Source organism: Oikopleura dioica, chromosome 2 (assembly GCF_907165135.1).
Source record: "Oikopleura dioica chromosome 2, OKI2018_I68_1.0, whole genome shotgun sequence".
Taxonomy (NCBI): Eukaryota; Metazoa; Chordata; class Appendicularia; order Copelata; family Oikopleuridae; genus Oikopleura; species Oikopleura dioica.
The window spans coordinates 11,866,856-11,890,567 of record NC_137292.1 but is presented as its reverse complement, the minus strand read 5'-3'; the positions used below and the strand labels follow the sequence as shown (position 1 = coordinate 11,890,567).

The 23,712-nt window shown below is 42.0% G+C and overlaps 6 protein-coding genes across 8 annotated transcripts; 2 read left to right on the top strand and 4 right to left on the bottom strand.

Annotated features, from left to right (window-relative positions):
• Positions 1 to 3,132: 3,132 nt before the first annotated feature.
• LOC145698966 (lysoplasmalogenase TMEM86A-like) lies at positions 3,133 to 4,133 on the bottom strand. The gene is made up of 5 exons (XM_081776210.1): positions 3,937 to 4,133; positions 3,794 to 3,838; positions 3,577 to 3,734; positions 3,411 to 3,531; positions 3,133 to 3,370 (listed from the first exon to the last, which is right to left on the bottom strand). Exons 1-5 carry the CDS (start codon positions 4,100 to 4,102, stop codon positions 3,174 to 3,176), a joined length of 687 nt encoding a protein of 228 aa, XP_081632336.1. The 5' UTR covers positions 4,103 to 4,133; the 3' UTR covers positions 3,133 to 3,173.
• Positions 4,134 to 4,238: 105 nt separating this feature from the next.
• On the bottom strand, positions 4,239 to 6,266 carry LOC145698965 (uncharacterized). Its single transcript, XM_081776209.1, has 5 exons — positions 5,939 to 6,266; positions 5,405 to 5,614; positions 5,074 to 5,360; positions 4,871 to 4,976; positions 4,239 to 4,526 (listed from the first exon to the last, which is right to left on the bottom strand). Exons 1-5 carry the CDS (start codon positions 6,068 to 6,070, stop codon positions 4,398 to 4,400), a joined length of 864 nt encoding a protein of 287 aa, XP_081632335.1. The 5' UTR covers positions 6,071 to 6,266; the 3' UTR covers positions 4,239 to 4,397.
• Positions 6,267 to 9,093: 2,827 nt separating this feature from the next.
• LOC145698572 (sodium-coupled neutral amino acid transporter 9 homolog) lies at positions 9,094 to 12,252 on the bottom strand. Of its 2 annotated transcripts, XM_081775780.1 has the most exons (9): positions 12,152 to 12,252; positions 11,949 to 12,061; positions 11,400 to 11,582; positions 11,145 to 11,354; positions 10,864 to 11,101; positions 10,642 to 10,821; positions 9,749 to 9,894; positions 9,497 to 9,706; positions 9,094 to 9,457 (listed from the first exon to the last, which is right to left on the bottom strand). In XM_081775780.1, exons 2-9 carry the CDS (start codon positions 11,997 to 11,999, stop codon positions 9,227 to 9,229), a joined length of 1,449 nt encoding a protein of 482 aa, XP_081631906.1. In that variant the 5' UTR covers positions 12,000 to 12,061; positions 12,152 to 12,252; the 3' UTR covers positions 9,094 to 9,226. The 2 variants fall into 2 exon arrangements, with proteins under 2 accessions (XP_081631906.1, XP_081631905.1); XM_081775779.1 differs by lacking the exons at positions 11,949 to 12,061; positions 12,152 to 12,252 and adding an exon at positions 11,719 to 11,874.
• Positions 12,253 to 12,848: 596 nt separating this feature from the next.
• LOC145698294 (uncharacterized) lies at positions 12,849 to 16,226 on the bottom strand. Its single transcript, XM_081775493.1, has 9 exons — positions 16,102 to 16,226; positions 15,941 to 16,037; positions 14,598 to 15,899; positions 14,371 to 14,557; positions 14,161 to 14,327; positions 13,677 to 14,115; positions 13,536 to 13,636; positions 13,021 to 13,143; positions 12,849 to 12,963 (listed from the first exon to the last, which is right to left on the bottom strand). The coding sequence occupies exons 1-9, from the start codon at positions 16,187 to 16,189 to the stop codon at positions 12,849 to 12,851; spliced, it is 2,619 nt and encodes an 872-aa protein (XP_081631619.1). The 5' UTR covers positions 16,190 to 16,226.
• A 672-nt stretch (positions 16,227 to 16,898) lies between these two features.
• Positions 16,899 to 18,384, top strand: LOC145697416 (uncharacterized). Its single transcript, XM_081774618.1, has 6 exons — positions 16,899 to 17,109; positions 17,173 to 17,222; positions 17,272 to 17,607; positions 17,650 to 17,879; positions 17,926 to 18,023; positions 18,074 to 18,384. The coding sequence occupies exons 1-6, from the start codon at positions 17,079 to 17,081 to the stop codon at positions 18,097 to 18,099; spliced, it is 771 nt and encodes a 256-aa protein (XP_081630744.1). The 5' UTR covers positions 16,899 to 17,078; the 3' UTR covers positions 18,100 to 18,384.
• Positions 18,385 to 18,492: 108 nt separating this feature from the next.
• On the top strand, positions 18,493 to 23,237 carry LOC145697362 (protein argonaute-2-like). 2 transcript variants are annotated; one of them, XM_081774554.1, is made up of 12 exons: positions 18,493 to 18,607; positions 19,269 to 19,466; positions 19,575 to 19,699; positions 19,858 to 20,029; positions 20,091 to 20,248; positions 20,288 to 20,688; positions 20,739 to 20,899; positions 20,946 to 21,065; positions 21,109 to 21,998; positions 22,043 to 22,580; positions 22,624 to 22,777; positions 22,821 to 23,237. In XM_081774554.1, the coding sequence occupies exons 2-12, from the start codon at positions 19,289 to 19,291 to the stop codon at positions 22,996 to 22,998; spliced, it is 3,075 nt and encodes a 1,024-aa protein (XP_081630680.1). In that variant the 5' UTR covers positions 18,493 to 18,607; positions 19,269 to 19,288; the 3' UTR covers positions 22,999 to 23,237. The 2 variants fall into 2 exon arrangements, with proteins under 2 accessions (XP_081630680.1, XP_081630679.1); XM_081774553.1 differs by lacking the exon at positions 18,493 to 18,607 and having other exon boundaries at positions 19,253 to 19,466.
• Positions 23,238 to 23,712: the final 475 nt, after the last annotated feature.

Genomic DNA, 23,712 nt, shown 5'->3' with positions numbered 1-23,712 from the left:
CAGTTTAGTCGTAAAAGTTCGAATTGGTGATCACGGACATATACTCATCAACATCTGAATACGATCTGTATCCGGAAGTATTTTCGCTCGTAACGTAGAAAAATGTCGAGTTTTTCCGCGAGTTGACAATCCTTGCATCCACCAGAGTTGTTAAATCGTCGGTTCGGCCGGAGACGGAGCGTTGGATTGAATTGACATCTGACTGGTATTGCAGAGCGCGGAAGTTCGCTACAAGCTCGTTGTTGCTCGTGTAGTAGGCCATGATGATGAAAGATACGAGCGAGCAGCCGAGGAGACTGATGCCTTCAAAAAGCAACATTGCGAAGAGAACTGACCCGCCAACGCTTTCGAAATAAACGGATCGGACGAGATTGACGCAGCCAAAGCCGTCGATGAGCGCGCAAACCAGAGTCGTCAGAAACGTCCCGAGTAGGATGACCACTACTGTTTTCTCGCTAGTTTTCTCGTCGCTAGAAAAGTAGAACTTCGAGAAAGTGCACTGAATTCTGCAAGCGATGAAGGTGAAGAGAATGCAAGCTGTGACGAGGGCGATTCCACCGGACCAAATTCCTTGGCCGATCATCGAGTAAGGAAGTTCTTCGGAAATTTGCGCAGAAATGCCAATGTTGGAGAATAAAATGATGAAGACGAAACAATGACACAAGACGGCGGCGATGGCGAAGATTGAAAGGAGGGAGGTGAGGAATCGAAGGTTAGTGTTTGAAAGAAGATTAACCATTGTGAGTTTTCGATTTTTGTTGTGAATGGTAAAATGAGAGAAGATAGATTTATATAGATTCAGAACAGCGCCAAAGGCAACAGGTGATGATCAGGTACGAGAGATCTGATAAGGAAGAAAGTAGTAATCAAGCGGTCAATAAGTAAATGCCTCTGATCCAATGTGGGGAAAGTGCAGCTATGGACACCTGCGTCCAGGTAAGTTGGAACGTAATTGAGGCTCTTCCACCATATTTCCTAAAAGAAAAATGCTCTTTAGGGCTTTTGATATCACGAGGACTTGTTCTGAGTACGTCTTGAAGTCTGTAAAAATGCTGCGGTATAAACTCGTCGATCAGCGCAAAAGTCGTCGTCAATCAAGCGACTGCCACAAGTAAGGGGATCAACGTCAGATGAAAGCAATAATTAGAGACGAGACGAGTTGATCCTGATAAATAGCTAACTCCCCAGAAGAAGGATCAAGAACTTCTTGTTAACACAACTATTGGCATTTGTAAAATTTCATTTATTCACAATGTCAAAGGAGTGCTCTAAAGCATAGGAGCTTTTAAACTTGTATGAAGAGTACTTTTCTTGGTCTAAATGAGCGTCAAACTCACCACAAAATTGACCACAATGAATTTTCGGACAGCACTGGATTCTCACTCTGTCGAAAGTTTGCTCATTTGGGAATTATTCTTTGAAAGCTTATTTTGCATTATTTGCCCTTCAATGAAAAAACATGGGGAGGGGTCCATTTCAACCTCCGTGACGGAGCAAATACACAGCCTAAATAGAAACAGCACATAAATTTCCTTAAAATCCAAACAGGTTTCTCGCTTCACCTGGCTCGATCAGCCTCATAAAAATTTTAAGCTCCTCTACGGCTCGCGTCTTCGCGTGATTGAACTTTTTATTTTTGACTTTCGCGGGATCGCTTTGATGACTAGAGTTTCTATGGGATACAATGACTAGATGGTGTTTATTCAAAATTAGTACTTGGAAAGATATCAATGCGATTTTCGCCTATCAAAATCGTCATTAAAATAGGTCTGCTTCGCCTAATTACTCCTCGTTGATTTCTCGCGCAAAAAATATCACACAGAGTCTGTAAAAGACTGTAAGATACCGTGCATAAAAATCGAAACTCGGACGAGGAAGGTAATAACCAAAATGATCTACGCCTTTCAATGTGGATTTGACACCTGCTCGGGGCCCAAGGGAGGACTGGTGCATCCACGATCTGTGGTTAGATCAGTTGGAACGCCTGCGAGTTACGTACGATCCCGGCCAGTGTGCCCAATTTCGATTTTAAATTGAACTGGCCCAGCATCTCATTAGTGAGCACAATCGAAGAAACCAAAGAAAAGTGAGCCCTCAATCAAAGTCACTGTTGATTGCACCGAGAAACGAAAAAGAAAGAGAAAACGCATTGAACTTTCATTTGTAAAAAAGAGAGAAAGAAATGACGCAAGAAAAAATTCTCCAAAACTTAGCATTTTCTCAAATTGCCATTACGGTAGCTACGATAATATTCCACTGTTACTTAGGTAGAATCATCCTCTTTTTATTAATCTAGATTTTCATTCTAGCGCCGCCTAAGCCAAAATTATGCAACGATGAAAATGATTCGGGCTCTAGTCAATCGGGTTCAAGTGATGATTTGGATTCAAATTGTGACGGTTTGACTTCATGAATACGACGATTTGTAATTCTATGATTAGATAGCTGGACCAGCTGGTCTATTTGGGACGATTGGTTTGTTTACTATTATGGCTATTCTGGGCTCGATACAGTTTTTCTCTGCACAGGAATATTATCCATTCTAGCTGGTCATCTGAAAACTCTTTGCTCCTATTCTTTGAGCATATTTTGCTGCTTCTCAAGCTTCGTTTGTTCGGTAAGATATTCGTGATGAAAAAAGAGAGTGAAGGATTCAGCCTGAATCATTCAGGTCTGCTTCGGTTTTATCGGACATTACTCGAATTTCTTTTCGACGAAACTGGAAATGAGCGTCAATTTGTTTCTGAGCATATCAGGCGGGCTTGTGCATCTGGCGCTTATAAGAAATAGTGAAATAATGTCCTAAACAAATAGAGTTCTTCTTGAAATTCAAAGATCTTTTACAAAGAAAAAGATAGCGGAAAATAGAGGATAATAATTGCTAATATTCACTTCAAAAAGTGCACTTATTTATGGAAGACATCAGCTCCAACTCGCCTTTATAAAACCAAAATCATCGACCAAGGTAAAATCAAACTGCCAACAACGAAGACAACTCAATTTTCAAGACGCTGAGCAAGGAGATAATTTATGTTCGCGGGCGACCTTCGAAAGCGGTATTAGAATCCAATCCATCACATGTCTGATTCTCTTTCCTCAGAAGATAATAAAATTAAAAGAATGAATAGGCTTTTCGTGGCGTTTATTTTGATGCGAAATTAATCTCCATGGAATTAGTTGGTTTTTATCTTGGGCATTCGGTGAGCCTTGCAAATTGACCATTGAGCGAGACAGTACTGGGCAAAGAAGTAAGTGCTCAAAATATAAAGTTTGTGATTTGGAATCGGTCGAACGAATTGATTCACAGCGATCATAAGGTCGGAAATAACGAAAATGATGCCTCCCAGAAGAGAATAGACTCGCTCCCAGCCTAAAAACAGACTCAAAACATGAATCATAAAAATTACTACCAGAAGCATCAGGTGCTACTGCAGCATCAACAGCTCTCCAGCCCATAAAAGTAAGAAGAACGCTGTAACCAACAACCATGACATGAATTTTCTCATCTTGAACCTCGGCGATGACCGTTCTCTATTTGAGTTTTGTGAATGAAAATCAAGGATGAGTACAATTTACCTGAAGAATGTAGTTCATAGAGACCATCATCATCATCGAGACGTAGTTGCAAACTTCCCAGCCGAATGACATTGTGTAAAACATTTGTGCAATGCCAAAGAAGCATACGCCAGCAATAAAGTAGTTTTCGTACATTCCGTAGACCAGAAAAACATCACCTGAGTTGAAGGTCAGGAGGAGCTTTGTAAAACAAATAGTCCTTAGTTCTGTTACTCACCGATGGCAGAAAAGAACAAACCAACTTGGATCGTTGTTGGTGCACCTAGAAAATGATAACTACGGATAAATATGGACAGCTCAGATTCTTAGTACTGTAAAATATACTGGGTGGAAGCTCTCTATTAATGAATTAAAGCTTGCCTGGGATGCATTTCGTCTTCTTTTTCTCATTTTGGATCATAATCGCAAGCAAAAGGCATGGAATCCATTTCGTACAAACTCTGACCCAACGCGTATCCTCTGCATCCAGAAACTCAGCATGGCACGTGACAAAAGTTGAAATTACAATAAAAAGAAATTCGAGCATTTTTCTCGTTCTCCTTTTTTTGAAAAAAAAAAATTTCTCGTAAAGAAAGGTAGACAAAAAGATAAATACGAGCACAGGACTGTGTAAATAACACGCCTCCGTGTTGAAATCTCGGTTCAATTTTTGCTGAAATTTTTTATTTATTTACAGAAATTTATGAAAATATTTTTTATCTCCGTAGAAAGCGCAAATGTACAAATTATATAACTGAACAGTTCAATTACGCGTCGGTTGATGAGTTTAGGATTTATGTGCGATGAGAAAATATGAAATAATGAATGGTGATGCCTTGTGCTCAGTAAGGCTTCGCCCGGACTGAGTGTTGTTGTTGTTGGCCGTTGGATGTTGAAACCAGGGATGCTCGGTAGGATGCCAGCTCGCGGAGATAGTTTCTTTTCGCGTTTTCGGTTTTCTGCTTGTAGACCTAAATTGTTTTTTACGACTTATTTCAGTTCAAATCAGTCAGATATCTGTATTTATGGTCAGAACAAACTGCATTTCGATCAGTTCCCATTAGAGTATTATTTAGTTGTAGGCTTATCCGGCGCTCAACCTGAGTTACATCGGTAACAGACGGAGATGAGAGGCTCGTATTCAGCGAATAAATAATCATTCCCTGATCCGATTCCATCAATATACATTATCCCCTTTCAAAAGTAAACAAAATCTCGTCTTTAGCCCAAGGGGAGTGAGCTTTGGAAATAATTGAAAGCGACACGAGTTTGCGCGCGCCTTGATCAATGCATAATGTAATTTATCGCTTCTTACCGTCTTTTCTTCATCCCCGAGTGCGTCCCACATCGACGCCACGATTTTTGAGATTTCGCCGAAAGTTGCTTCGGGTTTCTGGCCTTTGATGAGCGATTGTGTTTCTCTGAATGATAGGCGTTAAAATTTCCTAATAACGCATCTGTTGCAATTTGAAATCAAGGAAGAGAATCTCAATTTGAAATCTTTTGCTTTTAAATTACCTGAAAAATAAGGCGTATGCGGAAACAGGTCTGCTTGGCTCGTTAGGATCCTTTTTCTTCTTCTTTTTCGGAGATTTCCTCGAAAGACGTGTACCAGGTGGAGGGACATTTGATGGCAAATGACTGCTGAAGTTTCCAGTAAAGCCTTGTTCAGGAGCGAGTTGAGTTGACTTTGGAATCTGTGGGTAAAAAGCGGCCGTATTGCTGTAGTTGGTAGTCATTTCCGGGTGATATTGCTGGTACTGTTGATTTTGAACGGGGAGATATGATTGTGGGTAGAGATAGACCTAAGAGACAGTTAAAACCAATATTTAAATGAGCAAAATCTTACATCAGGCTGTGGAACGTATTGAGGATAAAATTCCTGCGGATAATGGCTTTGAGCTGAAGATGTCGCTGGAGTTTGCTGTTGACTGAGAGAAACTTGAGCTTCTGGAAGGGTAGGAGAGGCAGTTTGCTCCGCCGGAGATGTAAGAGGTGATGTAGGAGACGATTGAGCCGATCCTGTTGATGTGAAACTTTCCCGGCCAGAATCGAGAGACTGAAATTTGGTTTTAAAAAGAAGATCGATCAAAGTTTTAAAAGTTTAGTATACAATTATCGATCAGGAGCGTCTTTTTATAGTTTTGAATAAATTTCATTTTATAGTTCTTCGCCGTTTTTCGTCGTCAAATTAATTTGTATTCTTGAAAGGTTGAGAAATTTATTTCCTAATCGATACAGCTCCGCCGCAGGTAATAAACATTTTCTGGGCACACGACCGGACGCACTGTTGGGGGCACCTTTCGGGTCCCCCTCTGGGCTTCGAAGCACCGGATGAATTAAAAGTCCAAATTTATTGAGCAAAAGTGTTTCAATCACTTACATTGTTTGGGAGAAAGTCGTAGCTCATCGGCTGCTCTAAAAGCTCAGAAAAGCTCATCACAGGAGTATCCAAGCAGCCAGAAGGTAAGCTGACCGAAATCGGTAAGTTTGCCGCGTCTAGTGGCTCTAACATCCTTTCTTTGACTTGGTTTCTCTCTCTCTTTCTCTGTTTTCTGAGTTCTGAATTTGATTAAGTACTCGAGAAAATCTTTTTGAATGTAGCTGCTTTGAGTTCGACTTGTCAGTGGCTGAGGACTATGAATCGACCGTAAAGATACTTCGCTCGTCGGAAGAGCAGCGCCGCACAGAACAGCGCCATCACTTGACCCGTGGTTGTTCCAAATTTACTGTTAGGTTTTGGTAGATCTGATTTTGGCCTGGGTTTATGAGGTGAAACTTTCACCGTGAAGGAGCGCTACCGCTGAATGTTTTAACTCAAGATGTGAGAATGGAACTCGGCAAATAAAGTAATGAGAGCGTGTTAAAGCATCTCGAAGATTTTAGGGAAAAACATGTTAAAGCATGTGTTAGACAATAAATGTTAACAAATGAAATTTCATTTATCAAGTTCGAGCAAAATAATCAGAACTTTCAGAGGCTTCAAAATAGATTTCAAAGGTGATGAAAGCAGATTTTTTTGTAAAAATCATTTAGGAATAATATTAAGAATCTTATTGTTGGTATAATTGAAAATTTTATTTTAAAACTTAGAACCCCATTTTTAGATAAAAAATGTGATATGATCGTGTTAAGAGATATTGAAAATTATTATCAATCAGCTATCATCAGTTATTGGAGGTGCTATAAAAGTACTGGCTCGCCAGATGGGCAGGTTATCGCTTCCAGGTCACTGGTCTCCTTTGAAGAGCGTAAATGTGGCTCAATTAGCGCGGCGTGGTACCACAATACGCCTCAGAACTTGCCGACATATTACGAGCTGTTGACACCATTTCTGACACTTCATTTATCACTACTCAACCCTTTTCCTCCTCCCTGTACTTTTCGGTTTCAAAGGAAAAATTAAGGGATAAGAATAAAATTGGAAATTTGAGAATTTGATATCGCTAAGTTTGATTAATTGGGCGGAACCGTTCAATCGAATGGAACTTCAAAAACGTACTTCACCTGCTCCAGAAAACAAATCCAGAGCTAGATTTTCGTCCAAGAAATCTAATTGAATCTCAATGTAGCTCGAAAAAGGCCGATCAAAGATGCAAAAGGCAAACTTTCAAGTCAGATTTTCAAGTGGCTGGCTAAATATTAACTGTAAAATGCACCTAAACGCGTTAATGAACAAGCGCTGTACGTATGTGCTTTTCTGCGATGCGCTTAAAAATTAATTTTTGATCACTGTCCAAATGCAAAATAGAGAAGACGCCTGTTTAACCGATTCTGTACTCTTTGGCAAGAGGCGAGTTACAGCTCGAGTTACATTATGTTCGCACGGAGCCAAATCCGTCTGGTCAGAAGGCGCGGCAGTTAGGAATACAGTTACGAATCAAGTGATTAATTATGCAGAAGGGTTTAACAGCTACTTCCGTGCTTAAATTCGGCCCATCAAAATGAATTCAAGTAGCATTAGTGAAAAAGAACACTTTGATTTTCATAAAGTTTCAGCACGACCGGGAAGATAAAACGGGATTTCAAGTTCTATAAGTTCTTGAATGGCCGTTGGTGAAACTGAAATTGAATTTACTTTCCGCTCGGTTAACCGGCTTTAGTGGAAGAAGTGATGATCATCCACTTTGGGGACTTAGGTGCGGCCGGAAATCAATTAAATTTTCTAGACTGTTGACTCCACTTCAGCTTCTGCTCCACTGAAAGCTCCAACTTTGCACCAACTGTCCAAATAACAAACCCACGTGCCAATTATGAAAGGCTCAACCTTTCGCAGCAGAAATCGCTTCCGCCCGGTACTAGAAACACATGCTTTTTATGACAGAGGAAGTCATCAGCCACTTGCAAAAATCTCTCAGCCTTTTTACTACCAAATTCGTACAGCTCAACCAACTTTCCATGAAAGAAGATTGTGTTACACAAATAATGTGAACCGAAAGCTTCAGAATTTGAAAAATTCTTAATCGATTAGCCATTCAACGAGAGTAAATACAGAACGACAGGGATACTGTATACACGGCACCCTGTAGTGAGCAGATGCCACGCTCCTAACTTCCTAAATCCAAAAGAAGCTATTTCCTTTATGCCAGTTTTTATACCTTGATTATTATTTTAATTCATCAATCTTGATTTTAAGACTCACACTTAGCCATGCATTTATATACTGTTAAAGTTCGATGAAACTCGCTTTAGAATTTTGTGGCGAAAGTTTCCGACGTTTTTTTATGGTTTTTGAGTTGGAGCATCTGGCTAGCGAGCGGGTGAAGGGCCCTCAGCTCTCGGCGTTTTCTCTTTCTTCTTCGATTAATGAATCCTTCCATTAGAAGCTAATACAAGGGGATAACCGATCCGATCAACAACAAAAATGCCTTCTAAGATAAACAACACTACAATTACTCAATTACAGTTGTCCGACACAAATGTGCGCAATTGTGACTGGCGGCCAAAATCAAATGCTTTTTTTATTTCAGAATCTTGTTTGAAGGATAACAGATGAATTAACCAACATAATTTTCAAAGATTTGATCGAGCAGATCTTCGTTCGAAAGATCGTAGTCTTGAAGTCTCTCCATAACTTTTTTGAAAGTCACGGGATATTTTCCAGCCGTGTGAGAGTGTGCTAGTTTTGCAAGGAGGAAAAATTGAAAAGGTTTCATGCTTTTACTGCTCTGAAACTCGAAAGAATGGACTTCTCTTTTATAAAGCCACGATATTATTTCTTCTCGAGAGGCAATTTTCTTGGGATAACTGTACCGCGCATGTCATGCCCGCGTTTCTAATGCATCAATCTATGATGAATTTCAACTTTGAATGAGTGCGTTCTCAGCAGTCTTGATCGATCAAACTGTACCTGATATGCAGTATATGATATAAAGTATATCATATACTGTATACTGTATCAGATCTTTCCACATAGGGTTTTTATTCTGGCAACGGACGATATTTCCATTTTTTAATAGAGGTAAATGGCTAGTAGATTTTTGTGATACCTACCTACGAAAATGGCAAGAGTAACGGCTATCGACGAAGCTAAAAGAGTTCATCATGAGATAATAATATTTATTTATATATAAACATTATCACATCGCAGGAAAAAGGTCTGGCACAAATAATGTGACTAGGTTCAAGGTAGTTGGGCTAACTGTGTGTGAGTGTGCAGAGTGTAATTTTTCTAAGCGGCAACTGTGGTATTTCCAACGAACTCATCGTATGGGTCTTTGACGATGAACTGATTGATGAAATTGGCAATGCCGATGAGGATCAAAACACCGTGGATGAGATAGGAAGAGATGGGTACTTTGCCGAGGGTTTGCTTTTGATGCACCATGTAGACAACGCAGGGTAAGAAAAACATGTAGATCATCGCACAGAAGCTTCCACTGTATCGAATGATATTCCCAATCTATAATAATTCAACATCCAAGAATACCACTAATTATACCTTGTCATAGAAGGTAGCGCAAAAATATCCAAGGGCGACGATAAAGAAATTCACCATGGCGACTTTCGGGTATCCAGGCCATTCGGTCTTGCTGAAAACGAGGAAGTTCTGGCAGCGGATAAAATAGGTGAGCAGAGGATAGACAGTCAGGATTCGGATAAACATGAGAATGTCCATCATTGGCACAATCCATTCTCGCTTGTCGAAGTTCTAAGAGATTGTTTCGCCTTTTGAAAAAATAGAAAGAATAACCTCGATGAACATATCTGAGATGCATCCCTTCCAGCCAGGATAAGAGAGGTAGAAGATGAGTCCAAGGGCAGTGTAGGTGATGAAAACGAGGATGTAGGCGATGCCAAGATCACGAGCGTTCTTTTCCTGATTCTTGTTGTCTTTCACTAAAGAAATTTTAAACAGTACAGTTTTTTTCCATCTTAAGAGGCCTTTTGAGATTACAAGGGCTGAGAAAAAGTCCTCTTAAGTTGGAAATTTTCGAGTCGAATCAGGTATACATATTTTTAAAAATTGAAATTTTTGAAAACCCCATATTTTTGCTTCCTAATGCGTCCGAAGGTTAAAGTTGCTACAAAAACTTGATAACAAGAAGTTTTGACCAAGAAAAATCAATATTTATGCCAAAATTGGCTCGGATTTGGGTTTCAGCATCGGATACAGACATCAAATTTGAAGAGGGAGATTATTCGGTGCATTTTTCGGAAAATTTTAGCCTACCGGCCAAAAACACCTTCAGAGGTGTCGGCGCTATTATAGTTGTGCACCGCACATGGTGCATCTAGTAATCCTCAAAGTAAGGCTGTTTCCTAACCCTACTCCTAACTGAGAATAGCCGGAAGGGGGTCTAAGGGTAGCTTATCGATAAATTGCCCTACAGTTTCTTTCTTTTTTCAAATATCAAAATCACTTCGCCGAAAGAGCTGATTCTTTGACCAGTTATCCACAGATGGTGCACTCTGGCTGGCTCAGGTTTATAGAAATTTTCTAAAATTTAATAAAAATTATCATGAAAGTCCTCTTAAGTTGGAATTTTTCAGGGTGACAAAATCAGCCAAATTGACGCAAAAGTCCTCTTAAGTTGGGGCCTCTTAAGATGGAAAAAAACTGTATCTGGTTGCCGAAAAACATACGCAAAGTGCAAACAGCTGAATGTACAAAATATCCCATCGATAGAACTCCAGGTAGAGCAGCGGTTCCTGTAGCTTTGAATTGTGAGACGTAGTGGATTGAAGTTGTATTGACGAAATCGACATTGTCACTGAAACCCCACTGAGCGCCCTTGTAGATTGTGACGAAAAAGATCAGGAAGACTATGCTCAATTATTTATCGACATAACCAATTGATGTAAAACCTGTGAAAGTTCCGAAGGCAGAGAACTTGGCGAAGAAAGTAACGTTTTTGATATTGGTGAGGAAGAACACAACGAGGATATAAAGCGGGATTGTTGCGTTCTTTTGCCAAGCAGCGGAGAAAGTCTCTTCGTCACCGGTTTCTTGGGCAGCTGGTGAAAACGGAAGACCGAGTCGGCTTTCTTGGTAAGCGATACATTTTGGCGGGTCGACGTAAGTTTTAATCTCGCTTCCTTCAGGCTACATTCGAGTGTTGAATAGGGGCAAGAAGTCAACATCTTACCATAGTACTGAGCTCGTAAATGGACATCCCGGCGCCGTAAAGAAACTTAGCCATTAGTACGTAATAAACCGTCAACGCGCCGATGACGATGACGTCAGCCGCAAAGAGCGCAATATATTCTCCCCATGGGCCGAGGTAGATTTTACAAACTGTCTGGAATTCGGGAAGGGGTTCGCCTTTCTTTCGTTGGTGGTCGGCAAGTTTGATGCACTAGAATTTAGATAGAACTCAAGCATCAGCTATTCAGTAACTTACAAGATAAGCAGTGTAGTAGCAAAAAACTCCGCAGAGGACCATGATAACCATGGTTTGAGCGAATCCAGCTTTTTCAAAAGCCCAGGGCATGGTCAAAAGTCCGGATCCCATGATGCAGTTCCAAATGGATAGGATGGTGGTGATAGAGCTGTTCTTCTTTCCTTTTTTCTCATCCTTTTCTTCCTAAAATTTACTTGTTACTAGATGCTATTGAGTTGTTGCATAACGAAGCAATCAACTCAAATGACTTATCGTCTCACGAGTTCAACGTAACTACGATAATGAATCAGATAAGACTTGAAACAAAAATTCTCCTTACAGAACCGCTTCTTCGAAAAAAGCCTGTAGTCTCTGAATCCGATGATCCCGATTCACTCTTCTCTAATACACCCATTATTAAATATAAAAAAATAACAAAAAAACTCAAAAAATGAGCCGCGCCCGACTGAAAATTTTCTGGCGAGATCCAGATCTCGGCTGTAAAAAATCAAGATTGGTTCGAAAAATATCGCCCTTGGGTTTCACTGGGCGAAAAAATCAAACAACCACCTGGTCAAATTTCTCGAGAAACTTCTCTTCTTCATATTTTTGGGCACCCATATGAGGGTTAGTGGGTTTAGACTTTCACTGCGGAAACTTTTTTATTCAAATTTTTATTTCTTTTGGAGCTGACGTGAATTTTCAAATTGGAAAAAAGTTCATGTCTAGAAAAGAACTTGGTGTTTAAATCTCTTGTCGGTCAGCCCTTCCTTCAATGATTTCGTTCTTTTTGAACTTCTCTGACCAAGTCCGTAAAGTGAAAATCAATGAACTCGTGATCTCTAACCAGCGCTGGAAAAGTGGTGAAAAATAGGCGTGAGATTCTCCTCCCTGATTCGTCGGTCTCTTACTATGCCTTGCCTGAGAAAAACTTGCGTCAGACTCCAAATCTGACAAAAGAGCTCGTGCGCCCGCGCTAATGCGCCTAAAAGTTCAGAACAAGGAGAATCTGTCCTTCAGCAATTTCAACAATTAACGGTTATAAAAGATAGATTAGTAAGCGCCCAGGAATTCCAGTGAATAAAGTGGTGAATTACCTTTTGAGAGGCTGCTGAAACGTTCGATTGTGAGCTCGATGCACTTGACATTTATTGACTTTTCAAGTTTTCAACCCAGTTGTATCCTTTCTCGCTTTCTCTATTGATAAATGACTGGAGGAGATCTCAGATCTGTCCAAGGCTATTCTGTTCTATGTAAAACAAACAACAAGTTCTGGCGATAAAGCAGTAATCAAGGAAATAAGAAATCTTCTGAAGCTAATTCGGTTATAGAAAATAATGAGAGATGCTGTACTTTCATCTTAGATGTGTTTTATTAGCATTTTGGTATGTCACAGTATCGAAATTTTAGCTTTCATGGATTCTTTCAATTTTTCTTTCAAACCATACACTCTGGTGCGAAATGGTATAATTATCTGAAAACCCAGTCCTTTGGATAAATTTGAACGTAGCACCAAGGGCCTCTTGGATCATTATCTGGATTTCTGCAGAAATTCTGCGTCAAACCACGGAATTGATGATTTTGCCTGAAATATGAGATGTTGCTAAATCATTTTTACGCATTTGATTCATCGATGACAAACCGAAGACTTGACCAGTGCTTGCATTTCATCCCTCCTCCAACATTGTGCGAGCCAAAGTACTGAATTCCATTTCTACAGTCGTAATTGTCTCCGGCGAAGTAAGTCTGAGCGGTTGTCCTCGCTGATTTCGGGGTAAATCCTATTCTATCAAATTTACGTGTTCAAATTGACTTTAACTTGTTGGCTTAGCTGGTAGAAAATTGAATAACTCTTCTTCACACTTCTTTCTTTCCTCTTCTGGTGACAATAATTGAGGCCTATTGATGCCACCAAATGAGATGATCTTGATTTGGCTCGTTTTTTTTCTTCTTTTTTACTACTTTCACCCACTATTTCAGTAAAGAAACGGAGCAAAGTATAATATTGCTTGAAAACTGAGCCAAATCAAGATTGAAAGAGTGAGTGAAGAAAAATTTTTAGTTTAGAATTTAGAGAGCCTGCCCTCGTCTCCGAAATCACAAGGATCAAATTTAGGAGCTCCATTTTGTATAATCGGGCTTGGAGTACCCGTTTCTTTTTGTGGACTTTTTGGCAAATGCGTGGTCGTGATTCTTTCATGCAGTCGACCACTGTTTCCACCAGTTGGACGTCTTTGGCACTTCGGAATCGCGCAGTACTAGAATATAGAGAAAATCTTCATGTCCAACTTTAAATACCTGGAAGACCATATCACCCAACTCATCTCTGCCTGTGTAGCACCAAGGCCCGTTCGGATCTTGATCCGGGTTTCTGCAATAGTTCTTCTCGTGGTTTCTATTTGGGTTCAAATGAGAGAGAGAGCTCCAGGCAACGCATCGATGACCATTTTTGGCGTGGTCCTTTCTCCCTGAGTAGTGAAGTCCTCGTTTTTCATAAATGCATTCACGTGGGCGGCCATATTGACGATGTCGGTATCGTCTTTGTGGCTCTTTGGTTGTTCGACGGCTTGTTTGCATTAATGTTGTTGTGGAGGTCGTCGTTGTGGAAGTCATTGTTGTGGTCGTCGTCGTTGTTGTTGTCGTGGTTGTTGTCGTGGTTGTTTCGGTCGTCGTTGTTGCCCAGTAATTGCTGCTGTCTCCAGCTAATGGATCTCCTCCGGAGTCTGGAATGTAATCACTTTGATGAAAATTAGTTCAAAATGATGAGTTTAAAGTTCCTTACAAAGATGATAAGTCAGAGGCATTGTTCACGCTTGCCATTGCATTTGCAATCGGTATTTCCCAGTCAGCTAGAGTTCCCTGAGTGAATGTCGTTGTTGTCGTTCTCTTCGTCGTCGTAGTCGTTGTTGGAGCTGCAAGTGACTCTGAGCACAACGGGATGTCACAGTACTGAAATTGTAAATAAAGTTATTTCTCTGTTGTTAACAATTACCCTGTAAATTGGCTTCGAATTCCGACGCTGAGGAATAGACACGTAGCACCAAGGTCCTCTAGGATCACGGTCAGGATTTCTGCAAAAATTTGACGGCAGCGTTCTGAATCGATTTCGTGGCGATAAATTACTCCATGCAACGCAGGTTCTTCGTTTTGCTATTGCTTCCGTCCCATTATATTCGAGTCTTGAAGATTTAATTGAGCGTTGAAATAAGCTACGCTTACCCAAGTGCATTTTCAAGACATTCAGCTGTGAATGTATCTTCTTCATCATATTGATCAATTTTCGGGCCTCTTTCCATGCTTTGCATCGATCGCAATTGAGGTCCCGTTTGATAGAATGTTTCGCTCAAGCTTTGGAAACTCGGTTTTGCATCTACGGATTGGGGAATCGCCACGCCAGCAAAAGTCGCGTTGGAAATAGTTACGTCCACTCTTGGTCCTCGATCTTCTGTTTGAGGTAGATCGCCCGTTGCAAATGGGTCTTCTGGTGTTGGTGCTCTTGGGGCGAGTTCTCCAATAGTTTCCTCCGAGTCAAAAGCGCTTTGCCCGTTTGACTCAGAATCAGAAATATCTTCATTCGGATCATCAGGAAGATTAGCTCTTGGCGACAGTCTACCAGCCTCCTCATGCTCGTTATCTTCAAGAGTTGTCGCAAGGAAACCCTGGAAATGAGATCCTTCTGCCTCAGAGCGTTTAGATTCTTTGATCTTTTCGTTGATCCATTCTACGTACATTGAAACTTTTGTGTAAACAGAAGGCAAGCGCGAGGTGAGTTTTGCAGCGCTAAAGGAAGAAAGTCCATAGAGAGTGTAATAAAGCTCGTCTCTTCGTTTGCTTAGGCGAATGCAAGTCAATGGCCCGCCAGAGTCACCATCTCTTGCGACGATTCCACGACCTCCGATGCATATGTTTTTGTCTGGGACAAAGTTCCGTCCGTATCGTTCTTTGCAGTCTTCTTTCGTCCGAATCGGCACGATTCCTTCTTGAAGCAAATCTGGCAGCTTCTCGATGAGCTCCAAGTTGTCTTCCACTCCCATGTAACCCCAGCCAGAGATGAAGCAGATCTGGTTCGGCTCTAGAATCTCCTCAGCTTTTGGCAAGCAAGCTGGGCGGATATACTCTGTGAATTGAAAGGGTTCTTTAGTCTTGAGTAAGACGATATCATGAGATACTGGTCTAGCGGTGTAAAACGGATGGATGAACCATTCGGCAAGTTGGCGGCGCTGCTGCTCGATTTCTCGGATCTCTTTGTTGAAAGCTCCAGCAACAGCGTCAAAGTCTTTCGGCTCATAATACCGACATCCATTTCGACCGCAAGTCTGCTCGATTTCTTCGCTTGAGATGTCAGTAAAGCAATGGGCAGCTGATAGCACCCAACTATCGGAAATCAGAGCTCCTCCACAAAAGCTCGAGCCAACAAGTTTGTGCGTTTGAAGAGAAATCATGTGAGGGAATTTACCATGTTGACTGTCTTTGCCTCCGAGGACACGGGTGTTGCGGCTAAAGCCTTCTTCGTGGTTTGCGCTAAATGGTTTTATTCAAAGCTAATTGTTTTTCGTCTCTACCGATTTCTCCAAGCTTTTTCGAGCGAGGAATCGGGTTGGAGTCCAATGAAATCATCTTCTGATATTTTTGTCTTTTTGATGATCAGTTCCTCTTTATCTGGCTTTTAGAAGTTCGAAATATCATCATTTTTATCAAACTCAAATTTTTATCATTGTCGAACTTTCCCAGTTGCTTCTCTCAAGATAAACTCTCTCGTCACATCTCAAAGCATTTATATCATAAAATAGAAGAGAAAAAAGTAATCTCATTATGAAGAAAATGACAAGCGCTGGAAGTTCTTGAGAATGTGACTGACCACTGGATAAATATAAAATACTAACAAACAAATCGAACGTTTAAATATTGTCACACGCGAGATTTATGATGAGAATATCAAGTTGATTAGATGATAGAGTAGTCAATCGCTTATAAACGCACGCCCCTTATTCAACGAAAACTTTGACTCAAAACAGTAGTCAGATAATCTAACCGACTCATGTCATCATGATCAGTACCAGTAAATTTTCTTCGAATCATATTCACAAGATGATATTTTAAGGGGGAAGCCGAGAAACGCTACGAGAAGTGGGTAGAAATAATAAAAATCTTCGGGGCGTCTTATCAGCTTTTGCTACTTAAATTTCCAGGTGAAAGCTGCTTGCACTTGAGAATGGTAAAATTTGATAAACTTCGATTCACAAATTGAAATTAATACCTGTATCTGTGTGAAGCTTGAACAAGCAATACCTGTAGACGGAATTTCATCCCTGTCAACATAAAATTTAAAACCGCACGTTTATCGTCACGTAACGTGTTTTGTTTTGATAAAACAACTTTCCGGAGAAGGCGGCGCTAAAACAACACCTTTCATACCAAGTCAGGCTATAAAAAACGACCTATTGAGGATTAAGATTTCAACAAAAGGAAGAGAAAGGAGAGAGGAATTCTTCTAAAAGGGAGAAGATTGATTCATTGAGCGCCAAGGTTGATAGTGCGGCCCCCCGGCGCAGTTTTCGAATTTAGCTTAGAACATGATTCGCCGCCACTGAGAATTCTCCATAATCGAGAGCTGAAGCCCGCCCGGAGAGACAAATTCCGCAGCAATCACTAAACACCCAAAACAATAAGTATACTTTTAATAACCCCCAAGCACCAATAATGACAATCGAAAGACAGTGGGAAGATACCGGTAAGACTGATGCAGCTAAAGAGAAACTGAAGTGATTGATAAGAGCCTTACATTGAATTCTAGAGCCGGAAGAAGATAGCACAGAACAAGAGGAAGAAACTCAAGAGGAACAAGTATGTTATGATTATGTAACTGCACGGACTTACAAAAAACTATCTCTAGCCTGAAATAGAAGATGAAATTGTCGAGCCAGAACCTGAGCCTGAGCCAGAATATGAGGAAGAACCCGAACCAGAGCTGGAACCGGAGCAAGAAGAAGAACAAGAAGAAGTAGAGGAATCTGTAGAACAAGAAGAAGAGAACGAAGTGAAAGAAAATGGCACTGAGTCAAGCGCGGAAAAGAGTGACGATAATGATAAGAATGAAGACGATAATGAGCCCGCTGAAAATGAAGATAACGCCGAAGAGGGTAGCAAAGATGAAGAGGCTGAGAAGGCGGAAGAAGAGGAGAATGATAAGTCATCAAGCAGCAGCAGCTCGGATAGTGACTCAGAAAAGGTACTTTTGAAAGTTCTGCACTTGATTGACATTTAACTCTAGGAAAAGGAGGTCAATGTCGAAGTCAATGTGATCGTACAGGTCAATCAAGAGGTCGCTCCAGCTCCAGTCGTCGCCCCAGTGATCGTCCAAGAAGTCCCGGTCGATTGTGGAGAGCAAGACAACGTCAGTTGCTGCTCGGGAGCGTCAAAGAAATCCAAGTCTTCCAAAAGCTCAAAGAGCTCTTCTTCGTCATCTTCCTCTAGCGACGATGAAGAGGAAAAAGCAATTATGTAATTAGAGCGACTAAGATTGACGATGTTAAAAAGATAATTTTAGTGTGAATGTTACTAATGTTGTACAAGCGGAAGAGATTCAAGAAACTGTTCCAGCTGAGGAAGAAAAACCCAAATCAAAGAAGTCACTCTTCAAAAGAGGTAACCTGCTGTATTTGCTTTGAAAATGCATTTCCCAACCTTATTTTCAGCTAAGAAAAGATGTACGATTTCCTAAGCCGCTTCTCCCAACTGAAAATCCATGCTCTTCTGCTGAACCAGCATCGTCAAAATTCGCAGCAAATTCAAAACTTCTAAATTTGCTCTTACTAGCACAATAATAATTCCAATTAATATCTAAGTTCATTTACGCTGTTTTGCTTTCTCCAACTGTGCATTTTTTTATTCCTTCCTAAGATTATTTTCGTTTTATTTTGCTTTCTTGCCAAAACTGTCGCTTTACACCTGATTCTGGTGAAGGACTGGATTCAAAAATGATCAATCATTATTAATAAATTATTTACTAACAGCCCAATCTACGAAGTCTCACTTTTACAGTGTAATAACAGCAGAATCATATCGCAGAACGTCGAAATTGTGTTTTGAGATGTCTGCGAGACGAAGTTTGTCCATTGAAAAATGAGCCGCGTTTTATTACGTCAGCATTGAGTCGTTTGTTGATCAAAGATCTTACAACGAGAATTGGAAACTTCCGAAACTTCCCTTCATCGAAAAAAACACCTAAGGTATGTAAATAAAGTGAAAAAATATAATGATTTCTGAGAGAGAAATCAGCGAAAGAAAATTCGTTTCCAGTATTTTCGTCGCCCCCCCCCTCCAACAAAACTGAATTTCCCGATTATTTCTAGAATACTAAAATTGATTCATTTTAATAAAATATTCTAGAATTGTATTCTACGTAGATAACCTGGCCGGTTTATTACCCCAAGTAAAGATTGCTTTTATGATCGTCGCCAGTTTTGCAAATATATTTTGGCGACTTTCGAGCCGGTGCGAAACCCTAATGGCAGATGGTCATTTTTGAAAATACATTGAGCACGAGGCGTAACTGCTTTTGACCAATGACAGGAGATTTTCATTTCGAGAATTGAAAGAGACTTCCTCTCATTGCTCAGAAGGCCACCCACTCCCGCGAGAGAAAATCCTCGGTTATTTCTTCGTATTTCCGCTCCTGAATTCCCTACACTCCACCTCTTCATCCCCTTTATTCAGAAAGAGAAAAACGATCCTACTTCATCAGGATTGAAGCTCCAATATCCGGTTACCTGTGACTCTCCCCCTTTTATCATTTCTGATCAAGAATTTTCGAACCTCAGTATTTAAACCACCGTCCAGCTCACTTTTCCTCATTCATTTTATGAACCAATTTTTTCACTTTTTTTGCAGATAAAAATCGAAGACGAGAGATGGGATACGATCGGGGATACGACGACCGGGATCGATCTTATGATCGACGAGATCGTGATCGTGGATACGATCGCGACCGGGACCGAGGCGGCTATGACCGCGATCGAGACAGAGGAGGTTACGACAGGGACCGCGACCGGGATCATCGCGGGGGTGGTCGCGACTACGATCGTCGAGGTAAGTTTGCGATAAATCATTAATCAAATTTAATCATTCTCTTAAATTATTCAAATTGAAATTTTCGATTGAGATTTAAATTCTCACATTTTCAAATTTTGTTTTCAGATCACGGAGACAGCCGAGGATATGGTGACCGACGTGGTGGTGGCGGACGAGGAGGACCTCGTGGTGGTCGAGGCGAACGCGGTGGTCGTGGCGGGCGCGGAGGTCGCGGCAAGGGCCCAGACAAGGTACGTCTCTACAAGGGTTATAAAACGGAAGAAATCGATAGGCTAGACAGAGCGATATGATATCGCCTAGTCGCCAGAGCGTTTTAGACGATTTCGAATCTTCGATAACCGCATGTTGGCGCCTTGCGCTCAAGAGCGACTATTAATAGAGATTTCAGGCTCAAGAACGAGAGGAGCGCCTCCAGAACATCAAGCGCGAAGCATACACTGGTGATGGTCAGGTCGAGTATGCCAAGGCTGATCTTGCTCGCAAGTTTGACGCGCTCAACTTGAAGGCCAATATTGCTAAGTTTTCCGAAACCGAAGAGGACCGCAAGCAACATAAAATGGGTAAATTAAAATCTTATATAAGATAATTGATTAAAATCAATTACTGACTTCATTATTTTAGCCAGAGAGATCGCGAAAACCACTGCGGATATTCCAGTGGCCAGGATGAATGGAGAGCTCACCCGTGGAAAACTGATCTCGCTGAAGACGAACAACTATCTCCTGGACTTCAAGAACGACAAGGGCGCAGTCTTCTACATCTACCATTTCAACGCAAAAGTGAGTGGATTTCAATTATTTTCAGTTCGTAACTTTAAGGTCGCTGCTTCTGCCAAGAAAGGTCCAAGCCGAGGGCCTGCTCCAGACGTGAAGAAGGAGAACAAGCGGAAAATCGTCAACACTCTGTCCCAGATTTTCGGAGTCAAGTTCGCGTTTGATGGGGACAAGATGCTGATTTCTCCACGGGAGCTTCGAGGCTTCCGCGAAATAGACGATCGCAATGGAAGCGTCTACGAAGATCGCCACAATGGAGTTGGTTTCCGCGTCACTTACCCAACTGGCGACAAGGAGGAAACAGCGGAAGGAACTCTCGAAGAATGCGAACAAAGAGTCGAGATGAGAGCTCTTTTCGATTTCATGGAGGGCGGAGGAGAACATCCTGCCGAAGTGATCCAGGCGATCGAAATCATTCTTCGAACTAACCCCGCTTTTCATGCAGCGTAAGTCTAACAAAATAGTGAATATTCATCCTTATAAACGATTACCTCAGCGCCATCTCAAAGGGCCGGGCTGCTTTCTGTCAAATCGCGAACAAGGATGCTGATCGTCGAATCATCCCTCGCGGCCGGGAAGTCTGGCACGGAATTCATCAGAGTGCCAAGATCTCCAACTGGAAAGGCATCGGCACCAAAGTCACTCTTAATCTCGACTGTGAGTATTTTAGTATCAAAAAGTTCCTGAATCAAGTTTTAAATAGTGGCCTATGGAATGTTCATGCAGCACAAGCCGATTGCTGACATTCTCCGTGATTCGTACGACCCGGAGAACTCCCAGGAACTCGCTGATTCCCTTAAACACCTCCACATCGAAGTGCGAGGTAATATGCAAAGACATATTTTTGAAAAAACTTTGTTTTTAAGGAGAGGACGGAAAAATTTACAAGTTCGACGGGTTTGGTCCAATTTGCCGAGAAACCCGGCTTGGAGATGAATATTCCCGCTATAATCCAAATGGCAACTTCCCTGTTGTCGTTACAACTGCGAAAGCCGGTGGCGGCGGTCGTGGTCGAGGGCGTGGCGGTGGAAGAGGCCGTGGTCGGGGCGGCGGAAAGAAGATGTTCCCTGCCGACATGTGCCGCGTCCTCGCGGGGCAAAAACCTAAGGTCATCTCTGCAGATGACAAAGCTCAGCTCATCCGAGCTTCGGCAGAAGCTGCGCCAGTCCGACAAGCGAAGATTCAAGAGATCGTCGAGACAAAAGAGCTTTTCGATGACCAAATGCTTGCAGACTTTGGCATACGAATCAACAAAGAAGCGATGGGCGCTGAAGGTCGAGTCCTCGATATGCCGGCTATCACTGCCAACGCTGGCCAACAAGTGGACGTTGAAAAATCCAAGGGCGAAGGAAACGGCACCTGGAATGTCAACACCTTCAACAAGGCCGCCGTGGTGCCGATGTGGGGACGAATCTGCATCGGAAACCAGATTCGAGATCGACAGACCTGGGACAGCTTCTGCAGAATGTTCGTAGAAGTCGGGAGAAAACTGGGCGTGGAAATCAAGTCTGAGCCAGTCCTCGACATCAAACTTGACTCGGGCTTTGACTTCGATCGAATCGTCTCCGAGTACGCTGATAAGGGCAGATCGCTCAACGAACTCCCATTCGTGCTCGTCTGCGTCCCTGATTCTGGCCATGACTACGAAGTCGTCAAATCCATCGCCGAGCTTAACAATGGCATTCTGACTCAAATGGTCAAGTCGAAAAATGTGATGCGGCCAGACGAAGCGATGCTCAAAAACCTCTGGTACAAGGTACTATTCATTAGATTATGAATATATCTAAAGGAAACTCTTAGCTCAACGCCAAACTTGGCGGCGAAAACTGGCGAATTGATGTTCCTCTCCCACCTTCACCAACTCCGCTAATGATCATGGGAATGAGCATCTCACACGCGGAGCCCGAGTCGACTGACCCATCTCTCGTGGGTTTTGTTGCGTCCACGACTCAAGGTGGTACTGGTTTTGTCAACTACGTTCACCACCAAGACCCCCGTCTCGCCATCATCCACAAGGATACGCTCAAGGCCGCCCTCAAGCACCTCATCGGCCAGTTCATCACGAAGAACAACGGTGTCAAGCCGGAGCGGATCATCATCTACCGAGGAGGAGCCAGCGAAGGAGCGATCCAGGCCATTCTCAAGAACGAGCTCATGGAAGGCATCCGCAAGGCCCTCGCCGAAATCGACATGTCTTACCAGCCTGGCATCACCTTCATATGCTCGGTCCGAGGCTCAAAGCAGAAATACTTCTGCGTTAATGACGAGGACAAGGATGGAATGGGTGAGAACATCCCCGCTGGAACAGTTGTCGCCGGCTACGGAAACGGCGTTCCAGGTAAGTCCAAATCGCGCCACCCTTTCACCAACTTTTTATTTAGATAGCTACAGTTTCCACCTTGCTTCACAGGCGGCCTGCGGAACCGTAAATCCGACCTTCTATCAGGTCCTGCACGACGACAACAACGTCGAGCTCCAAAACATGTCCGAAATGACATACGCGCTGTCTCTCGCTACCATGCGGGCTAACCGAGCGTAAGTTACTCCTCTCAAATCAAAGAGGTAAAAATTATTTCAGTACTTCGGAATGCGCCCCTGTCAGACTCGCTTCCATCGTCGCTGAACGAGCTCGTGTTCACTGGAAGGGAACCAAGCAGCTCGAAAATGAGCTCTCAAAGGTCCGAGGGTACTTCAACTCCCACGACAAGCGAACCACCGTTCGCACGAAGTTCCAAGACTCCCTGTTCTTCATCTAACTCTGCACATCTTTCACCACTGTGCCAACGAGTTGATAAAATATCAACCTCAAATTACCAACTGCCCCTTGTACCCACTACACCTCACAATTCTTACTGCCTTCTCTACTGTAAATTTTCCCTAGCTTAGCTTGCCCGTACCCAATTTTAATCAACTTCGAAGGTTATTCTTACTGTAGGTCTATCTTACAAGTTAATTGAATTGAAACTGATCAATTACATCGAATAAAGTATAATCCCCAGAATGATTCAAAGTCTTGTAGTAAAGTTAGCTGTTTGCATTTCACGAGCCGAATGATAAGACATGATTACAGGAAATACATTTAGAAAGGCACCACTTGGTCACTCTTGATCAAAAATGTAAAAATGAAAATCATACGAAATTTGAAGCAAAGGGAAAGGCATCGAGGAGTATCCATGGAAACGCGCATCGCGTTGAGTATTTTCTCAAAGGAAACAAATTTTATTTAAAATATGGGACTTTTCTAGAACAACCAGTTGTTTACAGAGATTTTAAGTGAGAAAAATAGTTCATTCGATAAGGCGCCACCACGTAAGTCAAATTTTGGAAAATTCGGTATTTTTTCAATATCCAAATAAGTAAGTCTGGAGCTAGGACGTGACAGCTAGGACCTTTTTTGGTTAGCCCCTTCAAACTCAGCTGAGCATTTTTTCAGGATGGGATACTCACTACCAAGCTCAATCCCATCAATA

What these genes read in the sequence shown, in the direction of transcription:
- LOC145697416 (XM_081774618.1), top strand. Translation starts at nt 17,079, where the DNA reads ATGACAATCGAAAGACAGTGGGAAGATACCG. An exon ending in AAGACAGTGGGAAGATACCG is followed by an intron (nt 17,110 to 17,172) that starts GTAAGACTGATG and finishes ATTGAATTCTAG; the next exon opens with AGCCGGAAGAAGATAGCACA. An exon ending in GAAGAGGAAAAAGCAATTAT is followed by an intron (nt 17,880 to 17,925) that starts GTAATTAGAGCG and finishes AGATAATTTTAG; the next exon opens with TGTGAATGTTACTAATGTTG.
- LOC145697362 (XM_081774554.1), top strand. Translation starts at nt 19,289, where the DNA reads ATGGGATACGATCGGGGATACGACGACCGGGATCGATCTTATGATCGA. An exon ending in TCGCGACTACGATCGTCGAG is followed by an intron (nt 19,467 to 19,574) that starts GTAAGTTTGCGA and finishes TTTTGTTTTCAG; the next exon opens with ATCACGGAGACAGCCGAGGA. An exon ending in TCAAAAACCTCTGGTACAAG is followed by an intron (nt 21,999 to 22,042) that starts GTACTATTCATT and finishes GGAAACTCTTAG; the next exon opens with CTCAACGCCAAACTTGGCGG.
- LOC145698294 (XM_081775493.1), bottom strand. Translation starts at nt 16,189, where the DNA reads ATGAGATTACTTTTTTCTCTTCTATTTTATGATATAAATGCTTTGAGA. An exon ending in GAAAAAGCTTGGAGAAATCG is followed by an intron (nt 15,900 to 15,940) that starts GTAGAGACGAAA and finishes AAAACCATTTAG; the next exon opens with CGCAAACCACGAAGAAGGCT. An exon ending in TTGCCAAAAAGTCCACAAAA is followed by an intron (nt 13,144 to 13,535) that starts AGAAACGGGTAC and finishes TACCCCGAAATC; the next exon opens with AGCGAGGACAACCGCTCAGA.
- LOC145698572 (XM_081775779.1), bottom strand. Translation starts at nt 11,793, where the DNA reads ATGGGTGTATTAGAGAAGAGTGAATCGGGATCATCGGATTCAGAGACT. An exon ending in TTCAGCTGTTTGCACTTTGC is followed by an intron (nt 9,895 to 10,641) that starts GTATGTTTTTCG and finishes AAATTTCTTTAG; the next exon opens with TGAAAGACAACAAGAATCAG. An exon ending in TCTCAGATATGTTCATCGAG is followed by an intron (nt 9,707 to 9,748) that starts GTTATTCTTTCT and finishes ACAATCTCTTAG; the next exon opens with AACTTCGACAAGCGAGAATG.
- LOC145698965 (XM_081776209.1), bottom strand. Translation starts at nt 6,070, where the DNA reads ATGTTAGAGCCACTAGACGCGGCAAACTTACCGATTTCGGTCAGCTTA. An exon ending in ACGACTTTCTCCCAAACAAT is followed by an intron (nt 5,615 to 5,938) that starts GTAAGTGATTGA and finishes ACCAAATTTCAG; the next exon opens with TCTCTCGATTCTGGCCGGGA. An exon ending in GCATACGCCTTATTTTTCAG is followed by an intron (nt 4,977 to 5,073) that starts GTAATTTAAAAG and finishes CCTATCATTCAG; the next exon opens with AGAAACACAATCGCTCATCA.
- LOC145698966 (XM_081776210.1), bottom strand. Translation starts at nt 4,102, where the DNA reads ATGCTCGAATTTCTTTTTATTGTAATTTCAACTTTTGTCACGTGCCAT. An exon ending in TTTGTTCTTTTCTGCCATCG is followed by an intron (nt 3,735 to 3,793) that starts GTGAGTAACAGA and finishes CCTTCAACTCAG; the next exon opens with GTGATGTTTTTCTGGTCTAC. An exon ending in AGTAGCACCTGATGCTTCTG is followed by an intron (nt 3,371 to 3,410) that starts GTAGTAATTTTT and finishes GTCTGTTTTTAG; the next exon opens with GCTGGGAGCGAGTCTATTCT.